The sequence below is a fragment of the Phodopus roborovskii genome, unplaced genomic scaffold (genome assembly GCF_943737965.1).
Source record: "Phodopus roborovskii unplaced genomic scaffold, PHOROB, whole genome shotgun sequence".
Lineage (NCBI taxonomy): Eukaryota > Metazoa > Chordata > Mammalia > Rodentia > Cricetidae > Phodopus > Phodopus roborovskii.
In genome coordinates this window covers 21,716,645-21,731,934 of record NW_026126469.1, presented here as the reverse complement: position 1 = coordinate 21,731,934, position 15,290 = coordinate 21,716,645, and the positions used below count along the sequence as shown (strand labels likewise).

Sequence of the window (15,290 nt, the reverse complement as noted above, 5' to 3'; positions counted from 1 at the left end):
TCTATTAATTTCATCTTGGTTGCTCTGACACTCTTTTCTTAATTGATACAGGACATGTTAGGCGATTTGTTTACTCCCATAGAGACACCAGAAGCTCAAAATAGAGGCTTTCTCAAGGGACTGTTTGGTGGAAGTGGACAGACATTTGACAGAGAAGAGCTCTGTGAGTAAATGTGTGTGTGTGTGTGTGTGTGTGTGTGTGTGTGTGTGTGTGTGTGTGTGGTGTTTAATATACTATATCTCAAATTCTAGACCAACATGCTTTTGTTTTCTATATAAAGTTTGAATATTATTTTTCTTGTATTTTGAAAATTATGTTTATTAAATATGGATAAAATTATTCACTATATTAGGAAGTAATTAACCACAACTTATATACACATATGTATGTATTTCAACATGCATTAATATATTATACAATATATAATGTACAATTATATATAAATGTGTGTTTTAATATATATATATCAAATTAATAAGCATCCCAGTTGTAGATAGGCACTAACTGCATGAACAGTGGATAGTATTTGGCATTTTAATTCTGAAAAAGCATTTTAGTCTGCTTTCATATAACCACTGCTAGAAAATGGATCCTTTATTCATAAGGCAAATGTATTGGTGCCATAGGGGAGAAAAAAACCAGTTTGAAAATCTATGAGTGAGACTCTGATAAACAGTAATCAAAAAGGAATAGGAGATGGAAAAAACATTTTCAGAGGACAGATGAAAGTAAAATTTTCAGACAGTGCCTCCTGCCGTTTGATTTTACATATCAAATCCCCTTTTGCTTAAATCTGTTACTGTACAAAGAGACATAGGTACCACCCTATAGTTTAATACTATTTTAGCCAATAAAGAGAATAATGTATTACATGTGGCAATATAGAACTTCACAAATAGCATGCTAAATCAGAGAGGCCATATCAAAAAGGGACTACATATTATATGATTCTACTCATATAAATTGTCCAGAATAGGCAAACTCATGGGTACTAAAAGTTAATCAGTGGGTGCCTGAGGCTAGAGAAAGGAGATAATAGGGAGTGATTATGAATGAGTTTGGGGTCTCTTTTGGCATAATACAAATATTGTAAAATCAGGTGGTAGTTGAGTTATACAACTTTTTGAGACATTAAAAACCAATTACATGCTTTACTAAGGTTGCTTTAATGGGATGTGAATTAGATATCAACCAGGCTTTTATTTTCTAAAGCCTAGGTTCTTTTCCAATGTGATATTCCCCAAAATATCCACTAAATTTCTGACTTATTGCCAAGCTAAGCAAGAAACCCCATCTCAGAAAAGAAGATGCGACCAGCAAGATTGCTCAGCCAATGAATGTACTTGTCACCAAACCTAATGATTTGAGCTTGTGGCATGAACTAAGCCCACACAAAGACGCACATATGCACGCATGCCATAATCATTCAATTTTTTTAGGGAAAAAAATGAAGGTGGAGAGCACCTGAGGTTAACCTCTGACATCCACATACAGGACCATCCGTGTGCATATACACAAACACATGAACACATACATACATTGAAAGTGCAGTCTCATATACACACCACATACACACAAAGACACATGATAACTATATCTCCCAGTTTCAGCCTTAGGCATTTTTCTTAAGAGCTCCTATCTTTAACATATACACATATGTATGACAAGACATATTATGATAGTAGTAGAAATTTATCAAAGGGTTTTTGTTTTGTTTTGTTTTTGCTTTGGAGGCCATCTTGACTATGAATTACTGACATCTTACATTTCTGTGGCTTAAATTCTCAGTTGGGGAAGCTACAGCAGGAAAAGCATCCCGCAGCCTTGCACAGCACATTCCTGGACCAGGCAGTATAGAGGGGATGAAGGGCGCTGCTGGAGGGGTGATGGGAGAGCTGACCAGAGCCCGGATTGCACTGGATGAGAGAGGACAAAGGCTGGGTGAGCTGGAAGAGAAGACTGCAGGCATGATGACCAGTGCAGAAGCGTTTTCCAAACATGCACATGAGGTAACTGCCCAAGTAAATACAGGTGTCTTTATAATGTGGCCCCGAGTCCTGAATAAGGAAGCCTAGAAGCCTAGGCAGGGGCACCATGGAACCTGAATCCCTGAAGTACTTCAAGCCCCCTATTCAGGGAGATTAAAAAATAATATGCATTAAATTGAGACTCCTTTTATTTGGGGTATAACCTATTGATTCATTCAGATACAGTAGGTGTGTATTTTGTATCACCTGCTTGAAAGGTGCATAGGGAGAGTTTATGAGTCCCCTCAAAAAGGGCGAGGGTCAGTAGAGGCCAGAATACATGTCTTTCATTTTGTCTGTCGTTTAATATCATTTCCCATCAGCTAAGTCTGCACAGCTTAAGTGTTTGTTTTTAAGCCTGTCTCACGTATACTTTGTTCCATGAAGTAAGAGTCCATACAGTTTTATTACATTCTGAGACTTAACTAAATGTCCACAATTAGCTCACTATTGATTTGCTGAATAGCACTTTTAAGTATTTGTAGCATCTTTTGATTGCTATTTTTCTCTTCCCAGTTAATGCTGAAATACAAGGATAAGAAATGGTACCAGTTCTAACCATCTAAAGAAGCTGTGACTGCTTTGAGAAACCATTATTCAGGGAAACCAAATTTATTCCCAGCATCACTATTCAACTGCTAGAAACCAGTTTCTTCTACAAAATGTTCCATTAGAGCCCATCTGAAGTTATCATAAGGAGGCGTACCCAAGGCAAAGCTGCTGTACACCACGCAAACTGGAACCCCGGTCACAATCCCAAGATAATGGCTGAATTTGTCTTTTCCCCATGTGGAATGGATGTTATCATCTTGGCATATAATTTGCTAAGAATTTGTGTTTGGAAACTATTGGGGAGTCTTTTTAATTTGAAATTTCCTGTACAAACAAAAGCATTAATGCACTTAATGAAAAAAATCTTTGCATGATAAATTAACATCTTAAGAGGAAAAGAAACAAAAGCATGTTATAACAGAAGAAAAAGGATTTATGGTAAACTACTTTTATGAATTGGGCCACACCCAACAGTTTAAAATTTTGCATTAGAAGATATCAGTGCATTTCAAGTGTCTCTGCCATACCCAACTGAAAAGGAATCAAAACAAACCCAGAATTTTCTTCTCATCTGAAACTTTCCTTAGTATACCAGGACATCACCGAATTCTTCCAAGCAAGAATCTGATTAATGTTTTTCTCTCTCCATAGTATTTCACACCATTTTACAGCTCTCATTCATAATCAAGTATTGCAATGATAGTGAAGTGTTCCCAACACTTTTTATTTCTATTTCTGTCACCTTCAGGATGAACCCCGGGTTTTAGTCCTCAGCCAAACAGGGCTGAATCGCCTCCCAGCGTTTTTTTCAGCCTGGTTTATAGTCTACAGAGGAGTTGGCAATAAGTTGGCAGACACTAGACAATAGGAACAATTCAATTTTAGTTTTGAGAACTGATTTCACAAAGAGTGGAATTTCACATACCCCAATTTTAGTTTCCAAAATGATATATTTTTAAAGCATCATTTGTATCCTTATCTTCCAGTTACACAGTATATTACTGTTCAAACCCAGTAGGGTACAACCCCAAGGTGCTTTGTGCAGCCTCACAGTCACAGACCAAACTGGTCATTCTTGTCGATGCGATTCAGGAAAACCTCAGTTAATGTTCTGGGAAAGAGTTACTACATTTCTGATTCATAAGGGCTTCGTTAGAAAATACTTTGGGGTTCAACATGTACTAATGGGAACCTTTATAAAATCTAGTGGTGGTTTAGCTATATTGGCCACAGTCGTCATGAATAACACAAATCCATAGATAATTTAATGATACAAACTCAATAATAATTTTGTCACTAGATTGACTAATGTAAGTCACAGGAATGTGGCAGCAAATACCAAACACCACCTTAAAAACTCTCAGAGGTAAAGAGCAGCTCTAGCATGATAAACTTATCTGTCATAAACCGGCAGAGAAGCACTTACAGGGAAGAATAGGTGACAACTCCTACTCTGCACTCTATTGAACATGTCTGGGAGTCAGAGTCACAGGACTCACCTGACAGTGTGTGTCTTTTCTGAATTTCAGTGATTTGAGATCTTGCTGGGTTTACATTTGTGTTTAAAACATCAACATTTCCTTGAATCCAGCTTCATAGGCAAAATTATCACTTTCATTGGCTTCATAGTTTTTGTTTGAAACGGTGCTTCCTTTAAATTCTTCTCAGTAACTTTGAAATGAGAGCAGTGATGATTAAAAGAGCCAGAAAATACATACTAGAGTAGCATTTCTCAGAATCCTAGAATTCTGGTTTCTTAAAAAACATCTTTCTGTAAATCCACTTTCGGCTGTAGTGTTAGCGTAAGAGAACTTAGCTTGGAAACACAGACGATCCACACGTTTATATAGTAAAATATGAATGGAATTGAAGGCTAGGACCCAGAAAACACTGGCAGTCCAATCCCAGCACATAATTACACTATCTGTTTAAAGGCCCAAGTCTCTGATTTTCCTGGATATTTCAATATTTCTACATTTAAAAATGTCTTGAATAAGGTATTTCTTTTGTTTTGAAGCATTGAATTCAGTGGCATCTCTGAAACTCCCAGGAATGTTTAACTTGTTTTAGAGATATAGCTCAGGGTAGAATGCTTGCCCACCATGTTCCAAATGCTGGGTTCAATCCTCAAGAACACACATACACAAACAAATCCATTTGTTCTATAGCAAGAGTTCTCAATAGCAGCATCATTAGCACAAAATTTTTCTAGAGTATTGTGGGATGTTCATAGTACCCTTGGCTTCTGCCTCCTAGATGTCATTAGGAACCTGCTAGTAATGACAGGTGAGGGGAAAAGACAAAATTGTTGAGAGCTACTATTTTACATCATTTAAAGAGAAGGCTGTGAAATACATAAGGTATGTTTTTACAGAAAACAGCATACAATAAGAGCACATTGTCTTAGCAAGAGAAGTACCACATAAAATTATATGTGTGATTCATATACAATAGAGCTCAATTTTGAAAAATCAGTGAGCTAACAATTGCAGACTATTTCAAAGCACACGGAGAATATATCAAAAGGAGACATCCACATTTTACAATAGACATGCTTAAAATTCTGGCTTCAGCAAATACATCAAAAATGTATAAATAGACATTTGGAATAGGTGCTTCTGCAATGCTTGAGAAGAGCAAGTTCTCATAAATTGCTAAGGCTTACATGTGCTTACAAAATTGTTTGCCAAGCCCCTTTTTAAGGGTAACTTATCCCACAAATCAATGGTTGGCAGAATCCAAATTAATGAGGTTTTACTGCATCAAAATAATTTTTATAATTCAAAGAGATAGCAATAACAATAATTTAACCATGGATTTTCCTCTTTGAGCTTTTCTATTCTGTTGCATTAACCCCCCCCTCTCTCTCTCACACACACACACACACAAAACCACCACTGTTTTGTCATCATTGCTATCTTAGAGAAATGAGTAGTGTTATACATGTAACCTTTTGCATTTTTTTCATTTCTCTTCTGCCTTGGACCATAAGAAAAACCACCTCCAGAAACTTTAACAGTGCTGCAGAAGGTGATGGAGTCTCAGTTACGCCAAATTACATTGTATCTCCAAGGTGGCATCAGAAGATAAGTCTTGCAAAGCCCCATCTGCACAAGGTGACTTTACCTCTGGTTCTTTCCTCAACAGAAGAGCCCTTAGTGTCCCAGCAGAAAACAGACCTTCCATCCTATTCATTAATCATATAAAGAAGACGTGTGTTTCCCTGGCTCTAACAGTAATGTAAGCAATGGTCTCACCATGAAACTGTCCATTTGTCCTGGGATCTGGGTGGAGGGTGATTGACTTATCACTTCAATCCCCTGAAAATGCTGCGCTTTGGACTTTGCTTCTTCACTTCACCATGGGGGCTGTTGTGTGTTGTGTGACTTCAGCTTCAGTGACAAAACTGAGATGTTTTTCAGAAATTCCATCATAGGTACATTTCTCCAATCTTTTGGAAATGATTCTCAATAAAATCTAGATCTCTGACCCTCAAAAATTTAAAGAGACCTTAAACAATAGGGTCCCTTATGTATGACCCACCAATACCATTTTAAAAGTATCATTTACCAATTGTCTATGCCAGTTTGAAAAAAAAGGGTAAGATGAGGCCCAAGATTGGTTGAAGATTAAACTGTTCTTTGAGATTCTTAGCTATCAGGCATTGGGACAGAGTGATGAAATGAAGCCTAGCCAGCCTGGAAAGGAAAACTATTAGGATATTCTTGTATCACAAGCTTCTTGGAGAAGAGGGCAAACCCTGTTCCCTGACCACTCTGGTTCACTTGGAGCAGTGATGAGAGCCAGCATGTCAGATCAAGTCTTGCTCTCTGTGTCAGGAAAAACCCCAGCTTCACAGCTTATTCACCTATGTCTCTCAGCCTCATCTTTTGTGGTGGCATTGCGTATGCACACTGCTTAGAGTGCCTGAGATAGTTGTCACCAACTTAGGTTGAGCATTGGCTCCATATGCAAGATTCTAAGAAGCATGGCTACTAAAAAGTTTTGTATTCCTATCTACAGACAGAAATGGTGAGGTCACATCTAGATACAGGGGAGACAGTGCAGTGTGGTGGGGGAGTGAGGGTGTGGGGAGGGGTATGAGAGTCTGAGGGAAGTGAGGTTTTGTTATAACCAGAGCACAGGGGAATGCCTGTGTTTGCATCTTTTTTTGGCTTGTATCTTTTTAAGTACAGCCTTGGAGGTACATAGCAATCATTTGAGATTTTTAAATTCCCAATGAGTTCAAGCTGTCTTAGACTGGGAAGAGAACATCAGTATTTTTGAAAGTCCTAAAAATGGGTCTATGTCCAGCCAAAGTTGCTAAGCACTGCTTTATGACCAACTAAGAAAGATTCTTGTCTTCCTGAGCTGGTACTCAGCCCCTTCTATGGGACCAAGAAAGGCAGACTGTAAGAGACACAGCCTTGTCTTCACTGGCGTTTATTCTGTGCCTCTCACAGAACAAAAGTGAGTACACATGTCCAATCAGGCAGCCCCACTAATTCTTTGAAACTTATTCTGTGTGACTTGATCTTTAGTTATTTTAAGTCAAAGTTGTAAGTTTTGACTGCCTTTTACATAAGGTACCAGGAATATCACCATAGTTCAGCAATATATAAAGCTAAGTAGTAAAATTAATTCTCATTATCTGGACAATGGAAACTCTAAAAAATAATCAAATACTAAATCAGCTCCAAGTTTATGACATACCCTTCCTCTGGAGCAGACATGGTGAGTGGTCCCTGCTCTGCTGTGGGTATCCTACTAGATCTGATTTCAGCAAATCAGAGAATTGTTTGATTGTTGTCTCAACAGCTGCCAGGACCACTTGAATTTGTTCTCTGATTTATTGGGTATGTGGGTAAAGGAAAAAAACAAAAAAGAAAAAAAAAAACACCATCTGAACACCAGGACCCTGAAAAAGTGCTTAAATGCCCAGAAAGGAAGAGCCCAGCCAATGGAAGGCAAAATTCAGACTCCCGCCCCTCCTGCCTCTTTCCCTACTGTCTTGGCCCACCTTTCTCAACTGCAAAGCCAGAAGATACACTAGGTGGTGGTTTTGGGTAGCTGTACACAGGATTAAAATCTCTAACAACCTATAATTTTTAGTACTCAATTATGTGATGTTTTATTCTAGGAAATAAGAGACAGACAACACCATTGATGTATCTTTCTTTCATCTTCAGAACTTTTGCATCTTTTCAAAAAATGACAAATTACTATTTTTCTGTTGCATTCAGCAATTGTGACTATACTTAAAATTCTTGTAGTCTGTAGAGATATCAATAAAATTGTATATGTTTGTACATAGATGCTCTCTTATGTCATGATGTCATGTACTATTGATTTTTGCCAAGATTAAAATATAGAGATAATGCCCTCATTTGCAAACTGTGAACTATGGTTTTACCAAGAATGAATGTTTTTTAAAAGATAAGATATGGAGTGGATGGAAGAACATATTTATTTGAGCCAAAAAAAAAAAAAAAGAAAGAAAGAAAGAAAAAAGAAAAGAAAAGAAAAAAGAAAGAAAAGAAAAAAAAAAAGGAAACAAAATCCAAGTTCCCCAAAATGAATATTCTATTACAATTACTTGGTTGAAAGTGTTAAAAATATCCATTCACATTTTCTATCAAATTGGGGACATGTGTAACATTTTAGTGAAAATTTTAAAGACAACTTGCAAGGCTACTGATTGAATTGTACTTGTGGAATGAAAGTAAAAGAAAATTTATTAACAGTACCCATAATACACTGCTGTAGCTCAAAGGCCTAGAGATTCAACAGGCCTTAACTTCCTTCTTTTACAGCTCAAGCAGAAAAAATGAATTTGTTGTGTGTTTATTGTACCATCTAGTGGTCACAGTCAGCATTTCTCAACCCCAGATGAAACAGTCTGAATTGTTTACCTTTCATCAACATAGTTAATTCAATTCCCCTCCTAGCACTTCCTTTAGATTTATACTGGAAGCCTAGGCCAGCTAACCTTATGCTTCCAAGTTCTAATTATCTTAGAAAAATTCATCCTTCACCACAAGTTTTCTCCTACAGTTGGATCTATATAAAATTGAGAAAATAACAGCTAGTCCTAGGCTGAAAAATAATTTTGAGTAAAAACAAATAGATCCTTTAAAATATAAATGCTAATCTGTATTTCAGATTTCTCTCAGGAAGATCAGTTTATCTTATCTTTAATTACAACTCAAGCCCACAAACCTGCATTCAACTCTCTTCTGCTTCCTCACCCCTTCATCTCTGTTTCCACCTCCCTCCCTTCTCCCCCAACCTGTCACCTTCAAGTCTCTCCCACCATTCCCTCTAGATAAATGATAGCCACACCCCTGGAGCAGATTAACAACGGAGCCTCACACACAGGCTGACCTCGCTGGATCAGGGTGACAGGAGCAGTCCACAGAAAACGGAGCTGGGGTGAGCTGGTGGCAGGTGAGTCTTAGGTGGCCAGTGACCATGGGGTTTGAGGTCCTCTTTGGAGCGCACAGAAGGCAACCCATTTGTCTCAGGAGAGTGGCTCAATTCAAGGGTGAATTTAAATAGATTCACCCAGGATATGGGAGCCAAGTTTCTCACTTATGGAAATTGTAGAAGGATATACAATTAAAAGAGAAAACTAGAAAAGCTACACATTTTGGTACTTTTTCATACAGGTAACTGAAGTTTGTAATTTCTGTATTTCACGATAGGTAAAGGAGAGTATTTTTAAATCTTTCACCACAAAGAATAATAGTTGAGGGAATGATCGTGATAAATAGCCTGGTTTCATCATTCCATAATGTATATATATATATATACAAAACTATCAGATTATTCCTTATCAATATATAATTATTATTTCTCAATTCAAAATAGCAAAACTTCTTAAAGAAGGAAAGGTAAGATATGGCTGGCAATGTCGATTAGAATTGGAGTGGAGTTATTAGTGTGAATTTTATGTTTGTGTATATATATATATATGTATGTATATATATAGTTAAATACATAGATACACTTAAATATATATGCACACTGGAAGGTGTGTGCATGTTGTACATAAATATTTTCTAATTGTGAACACTGGAAAGACAAAAATGCACACTGGCTATCAATATAGCCAGCACTGGATTTTGATTTCCAAATATTCTTTCCTGCTAAATGTGCTGGAGCATCTTGAAGGGAATGGCTGATTTCAACTCTGGAATACACTCTGTATCAGAAAATAAAGTATTCAGAGAAAGATGGCTCCATGTCAGAAACACCCAGCGACAGCTTGAGGGAGTGTACACAGGCCAAATGAGGAATAATTTACCCATGAAATATAATAATTGAATAAAATAGGAACCCATGAGTTCATACTGATATAAATAAATCTGAGGAAGAGAAAATTATCCCTTACAACAGAATGCCAGCCATTAAATATAAATGGAGTTTAAAACTGCTGTTAGAGAACTAGTGTTCTAATATGTTGGACAATATATATCAGTGCTCAAACTAATGGGGTCAAGTAGGTGTCAGAATAGGGTGATTTACATCACCTCCAAGTGTCTTAAAAAAAAGTGCCCAACATTAAACATTTACACTCAAAAACATGGCAGATACTATATTTGTTTTTGAGGGAGCAAGGTCCTGCCACCAGTAAGGGGACAAACCAATTTCATGTACCCCTTTGAAAAGAACATAGCATTCCTGCCAAAACACACAATCTGGATCTTGTCCTGTGGAAATGTTAACAAAACTAAACAGAATGACACTCTGTAAATTGCTGCCCCATAAGGACTTGACTTTGATGTATTGAAAGACCAGGAAAAGCAGATATTCCAGATCTAGGAAGACAAAACCCATGACCCCTGCATGTAGTACACGATCCTAAATGGAGACATAAACGTCATGGCCTCAATGGAGTAATTTTCAAAATTCAAGTGTGGTTGCCCACTTGATTACAATTCTTTGTACGATTCTTGAAACTTTTATTTAGATTTGAGCTTATTTCAAAATAAAATTATAAAAATAAAAGTATTTTCAATTTTGTTGTATTATTTGTACTTCAGTAGTATTATCTTGTGTATGTCAGAGCAAATAGATACCTGTTTGTGGCTGAAAGAGAACAGCTTTGTAAATTGTTTGGGAATCCAGTCGTTTAAATATTTTAAATGTTTCTTTTTTATCTTAATTTTCATTGTGCCCCTGCCTCTCCATTGCTAGGAGTAAAGCCTCTACCTTGTTATTGATTTCTTAATGACAGCAATTCTGACGAGGAATTTTGGTTTGTTCTAAACTGTATTTCTCTAATGTGTAGTGAGGTTGAACATTTTTCATGTGATTATTGGCTGTGTGAATGTCATCTTTGTGGAATTTCCTGTTCACTGCAGTAGCACATGTGTTGGTAGAGTTGATTGACTTCTGGTTTAACTATTTGAGTTCTTTCAATACTCTAGACATTAATCCTTTGTGGGGTGATGCTGTGCACTGTTTCTGTGACTTGAAGCTTTCCCTCCCTGAGGAGGACACGAAGGCCCCATAACACTCAGGAAGTAAATACAATTTTCCAGCTTCAGGAAGGTCCTGAAGCTATCAGATTCAAGAGACTCCTCCCGGTGCTCCAGGGTTGTTGCTGAGGAGAAGCTGAGCCACCTGCAAATTAAATTGTTCAGGGAACTCTAGGATTTCAACCTCCATGGTCACTGTCCTGGGCTGTTCATGATGCGGCTCCCTTTGAGTCATCACACTGTGGTAAGTGATCCCCTGCTGGTCACTAAGCTGGATATGGGTACAGTCTTCCTCTTGCTGTGTCATCAGTGCCCTATCTGGGGTAATCACTACTTGCTCACCAGAAAGTCACACAGTGGGGGTGTTGTGGTGTTTTGAATGAAAATTTCCCCTACATCCTCAGGCATTTGGTTCCCAGCTAGTGGCACTGTTTGAGGCGTGGCTAGTGGAGGAATGTAGGGACAAGTCTCAAAATGTCATTCCATTCTATACTTCCTGCCTGCAGTTCAAGCTGTTCCTGCCACATGCTGCTGTCTCACTGCCATGGAAGACTGGGTGGAGGCCTCTGGAAGCGTTAAGTAGAAATACCTGGTTACAGTGTTTTACCATGGCAATAGAAAAGTGACTAATAAGGTGTGTGATGGTTTCAGTAAGAATGGCCCAAACAGGCTCATACATATGAGAGCTTAGTAATCAGGAAGTGGAACTGTTGGGGAGAATTAAAAGGTGTGGCCTTGTTAGAGGGTGGTCTTTGAGGTTTCTAAGGCCTGTGTCAGGCCCATTCTCTCCCTTTCCCTTTGTCTGTCTGTCTGTCTGCTTGTAGATCAGGATGTAGTTCTTGGCTACTACTCCAGAGCCAGGCATATGGGCCACCATGCTCCCATCCATAATGATAATGGACTAAGCCAATCGTGGTCATGGTGTCTATTTACAGCAATAGAACAGTGACTAAGACAATGTGGATAACTGGAAAAGATTTTCTCCCAATCTATGGAGTGTGTCTTCGCTGTTTCCACCGCTGTGAAGCTTTTTTATTTTGTGATGTCCTACTTTTATTTATAGACGTTGACTCAACTCCTCTTTGTATCTTTTTTGCTTCTCTTTTTTTCTTTTGTTTTGTTTTGTTTTGTTTTTTCAAGGCAGGGTTTCTCTGTATTGCTTTGGAGCCTGTCCTGGAACTCACTCTGTAGACCAGGCTGCCCTCGAACTCACAGAGATCCACCTGCCTCTGCCTCCTGAGTGCTGGGATTAAAGGCATGCACCACCAAGGCCCGACCTTGCACCTATATCTTGAAATATTTCCTCTCATTTTTTTCCTTTAACATTTTAGATCTTACATTAAGGTCTTTGATCTATTTAAAAAAAAGTTTAAGGAGTTTATTTGACTTATTGAATAAAATATTCATTTCCAGTATTTCAGGGTTCTTACATTTTGCTTCATTGAAGTCTTTCATATCCTGAATTGACTTCCTTACTTCATTCAGAAAGGACATTAGACATCTTCTGATGGCATCCATCCCAAGCTGGCAATGGCACTTGACAGTGTGGTTCATGTGTCGCTGGTCTTACAGGCATGAAAGATGCAGGCAAGAAGTGTTCATGGATTTTCCCTCATGATTTAAGAGAGCTGCCAAGGCCAGGCAGCATGTGACAAGGGTGGTCCTTGCATGAAGGTCCTCAGAGGACAGGAGGCTATGAAAGGCCTTTACATGAAGGTCTTGAGAGTGAAGCCTGAGTTACAAGAGACCCCCCCCAAGATCTTGGAAATGCCAAAGCTGAGAGGTATTTGCCAAGGAGAATTGCGTACGGGGAACGCGATCAGCCCAAGAGAAAGTTAAGTGCTCCAGGCCACAAAGCTGGGAGGGTGGAGCTATACAACCTTTAACAGAGGACATGGAACTACAAGATTTGTTTGAACTGCTGGGTTTCAGACTTCCTCACTGTGCGCCATTCCTCCCTTTTAGGATGGTAATATATTCTATGCCACTGTGTGGCTAGCATGTAATATTTATTTATTTATGTATTTATTTATTTATTTATTTTTGGTAAGCGGTTACAATTAAGAGACAGCTGTGGAACTTGAAACAGTATTGAAACTATGAGGACTTTTGAAGTTGAACTACATGCATTGTGCATTATGGTATCGCCATGAGTCCCGTTGGGGCCCGGAGGTGGGATGGAGTGGCTTGAATGTGAAATGTCCCTCATAGTCTCAGGAATTTGGGTGGGTGGCACTGTTTGGGGAGGTTTAGGTAGTGTGGCCTTCCTGAAGAAAATACATCACTGAGGGCAGATTTTGAAGCTGAAAATCTGTCTACTTCCAGTTTGATCTGTCTGCACATGCTCTTAGCTTTCTCTTCCTGCCGTCAGGCCTGCTGATTGCTGCCTGCCACCACTCCACCACTGTGAACGCATCCTGGGGATTCATGAGCCAAAAACAAATGCTCTCAGCAACATAATGAGTTTAGACAGTGTGGATGTAGTTCACTGCTTTCATCCAAGCATTGCTTAGTGCTGGAGTGCTTGTGTGCCTGTGTCTCAGGTTGTCTGTTCATGAGTCAGTCTTCCTCCCTCCCTCCCTGACCACTTGCCTTTTGTGCTTTGAGCTAGTTTCTCAACTTTGTGGTAAGTTTGTTTTTTTAATTTTCATTTTTTTATTGTTTGGGAATTTCATACATGTATATACTATGTTCTGATTAAATCTGCACCCACCTCCTTCCAATTCCTCCTGTATCCCCACCATCATTTTTCCCTCTCAACTTCCTAAGGATTTTGTTATTGTTTGAGTCAACTTGTTATCCCAGATCAGCCAGAACCTCCTGTTCCTGCCTCTCTCTGCCTAATATTTTTTGTTATTTTGTGTATGTTCTGCATGTATGTCTGTATACTGCCTGCATGCCTGGTGCACTGGAGTCCACTGGAGCTGAAGTTACAGACAGTTGTCAATATGCTCATTTTAAAAATGTTCCAAGTCTGCCTGCATGTGCATGTGTGTAACCTTCTACTGGAGTATGGGGCCTTCCCAGGGCTGCAATCTGAGGAAAACCGTGAGTCACTCTTTATCTCATTTGTTTTATAACTTATCATCTTACTAGTAGTAAGCATTGACATGTTTTCCTATCTTTGGTACCATAGACAAGACAGCATTGACCATTTACATGTGCTTATGTACAAGTGTAGGGGATGAGCACAGTGTGGCTTTGGAATCGGGCCTACCTGCTTCAGACTTATAATAGCTGTTGCCAGCTGGATTTCCTGTTCTCCTGGTCATGCTTAGGAACACTTGCTTTCATCTCGGCCTACTCTCAAACTTTCATCTTTTTACTTGATGACATGAAACATGAAAATATTTTAATTATACTTTTCTAATTATAAGCAACTTATTTATGTGTGATTAGACCTTTAACTCCTAATCTATACATGTCAATTTTGACAACTTGGGGACATAGTTGTGTCACAGGGCCCCAGAGGAGGGGGCTGGCCCTCTCCACCTCCCCTACAATATTTGACTATGAATACTAGGACCGATGACACCATCAGAGGGTGTGCACACTTTTATCACACACACAAATGGGCTTTGTAGGGAACAGACAAGTGAGAAAAGAGGCAGAGAGCAGCTGAAGGGTTCGCTGAGTACAGGCATTAGCAGAAGGGGCTTAATCGGTTTGAAATTTTTCAAGGAACCAAGGAAGTCACCATGCTTTCTTCTTGGGTCACCCTGATGTGGATCAAACTGGAGTAAGGATGAAAACTTGTGCTCAAACATCAAAGCAAGCAATTAGTTAGTGCAAGTCACTTGTCTATTATTGGGTTTTCATTATGAATACAAATTAGTTTATTCTTGCAAAATAACTGTTGTAGATGTGTATCACATTAATTGTATACAATGGGATCCAGTGGCCCCCATACATGCAGTTACTGTGCATTGGTTTATCTCTCCCCCTTTGTAATTTTGCTCCCCACCCTCTCTGATTGCTTCCATAATCCCTAGCATTCACTATTCCACTTTGAGGCCAGCTCTTTGTTTTCAAATTTCTACACGAGGGAAAAAATATTCCCACTTGTCTTTTTTTATTATTATTATCATTAATTTGTTTTACATTCCACACACTTGTCTTTCTGTGCCTGGCTTTCTGTTGTCCTCCAGTTCTATCTACTTAGCAAGTGACAGAACTTTATTTTTTTATAGCTCAGTAAGGTTCTGTGGTGCATGTATCTATATCTAT

At 38.7% G+C, this 15,290-nt stretch overlaps 1 protein-coding gene across 1 annotated transcript in view; it reads left to right on the top strand.

Moving 5' to 3' along the window:
- The window catches only part of Stxbp5l (syntaxin binding protein 5L), a 223,895-nt gene extending 221,019 nt beyond the window's left edge, over positions 1–2,876 (top strand). Inside the window, exons 26-28 of the mRNA XM_051191450.1 lie at positions 52–163; positions 1,790–2,010; positions 2,545–2,876. Coding sequence (XP_051047407.1) covers positions 52–163; positions 1,790–2,010; positions 2,545–2,586 — 375 coding nt within the window. The 3' untranslated portion in view covers positions 2,587–2,876. The remainder of the gene's footprint in view (positions 1–51; positions 164–1,789; positions 2,011–2,544) is intronic.
- The last annotated feature ends 12,414 nt before the right edge of the window (positions 2,877–15,290 follow it).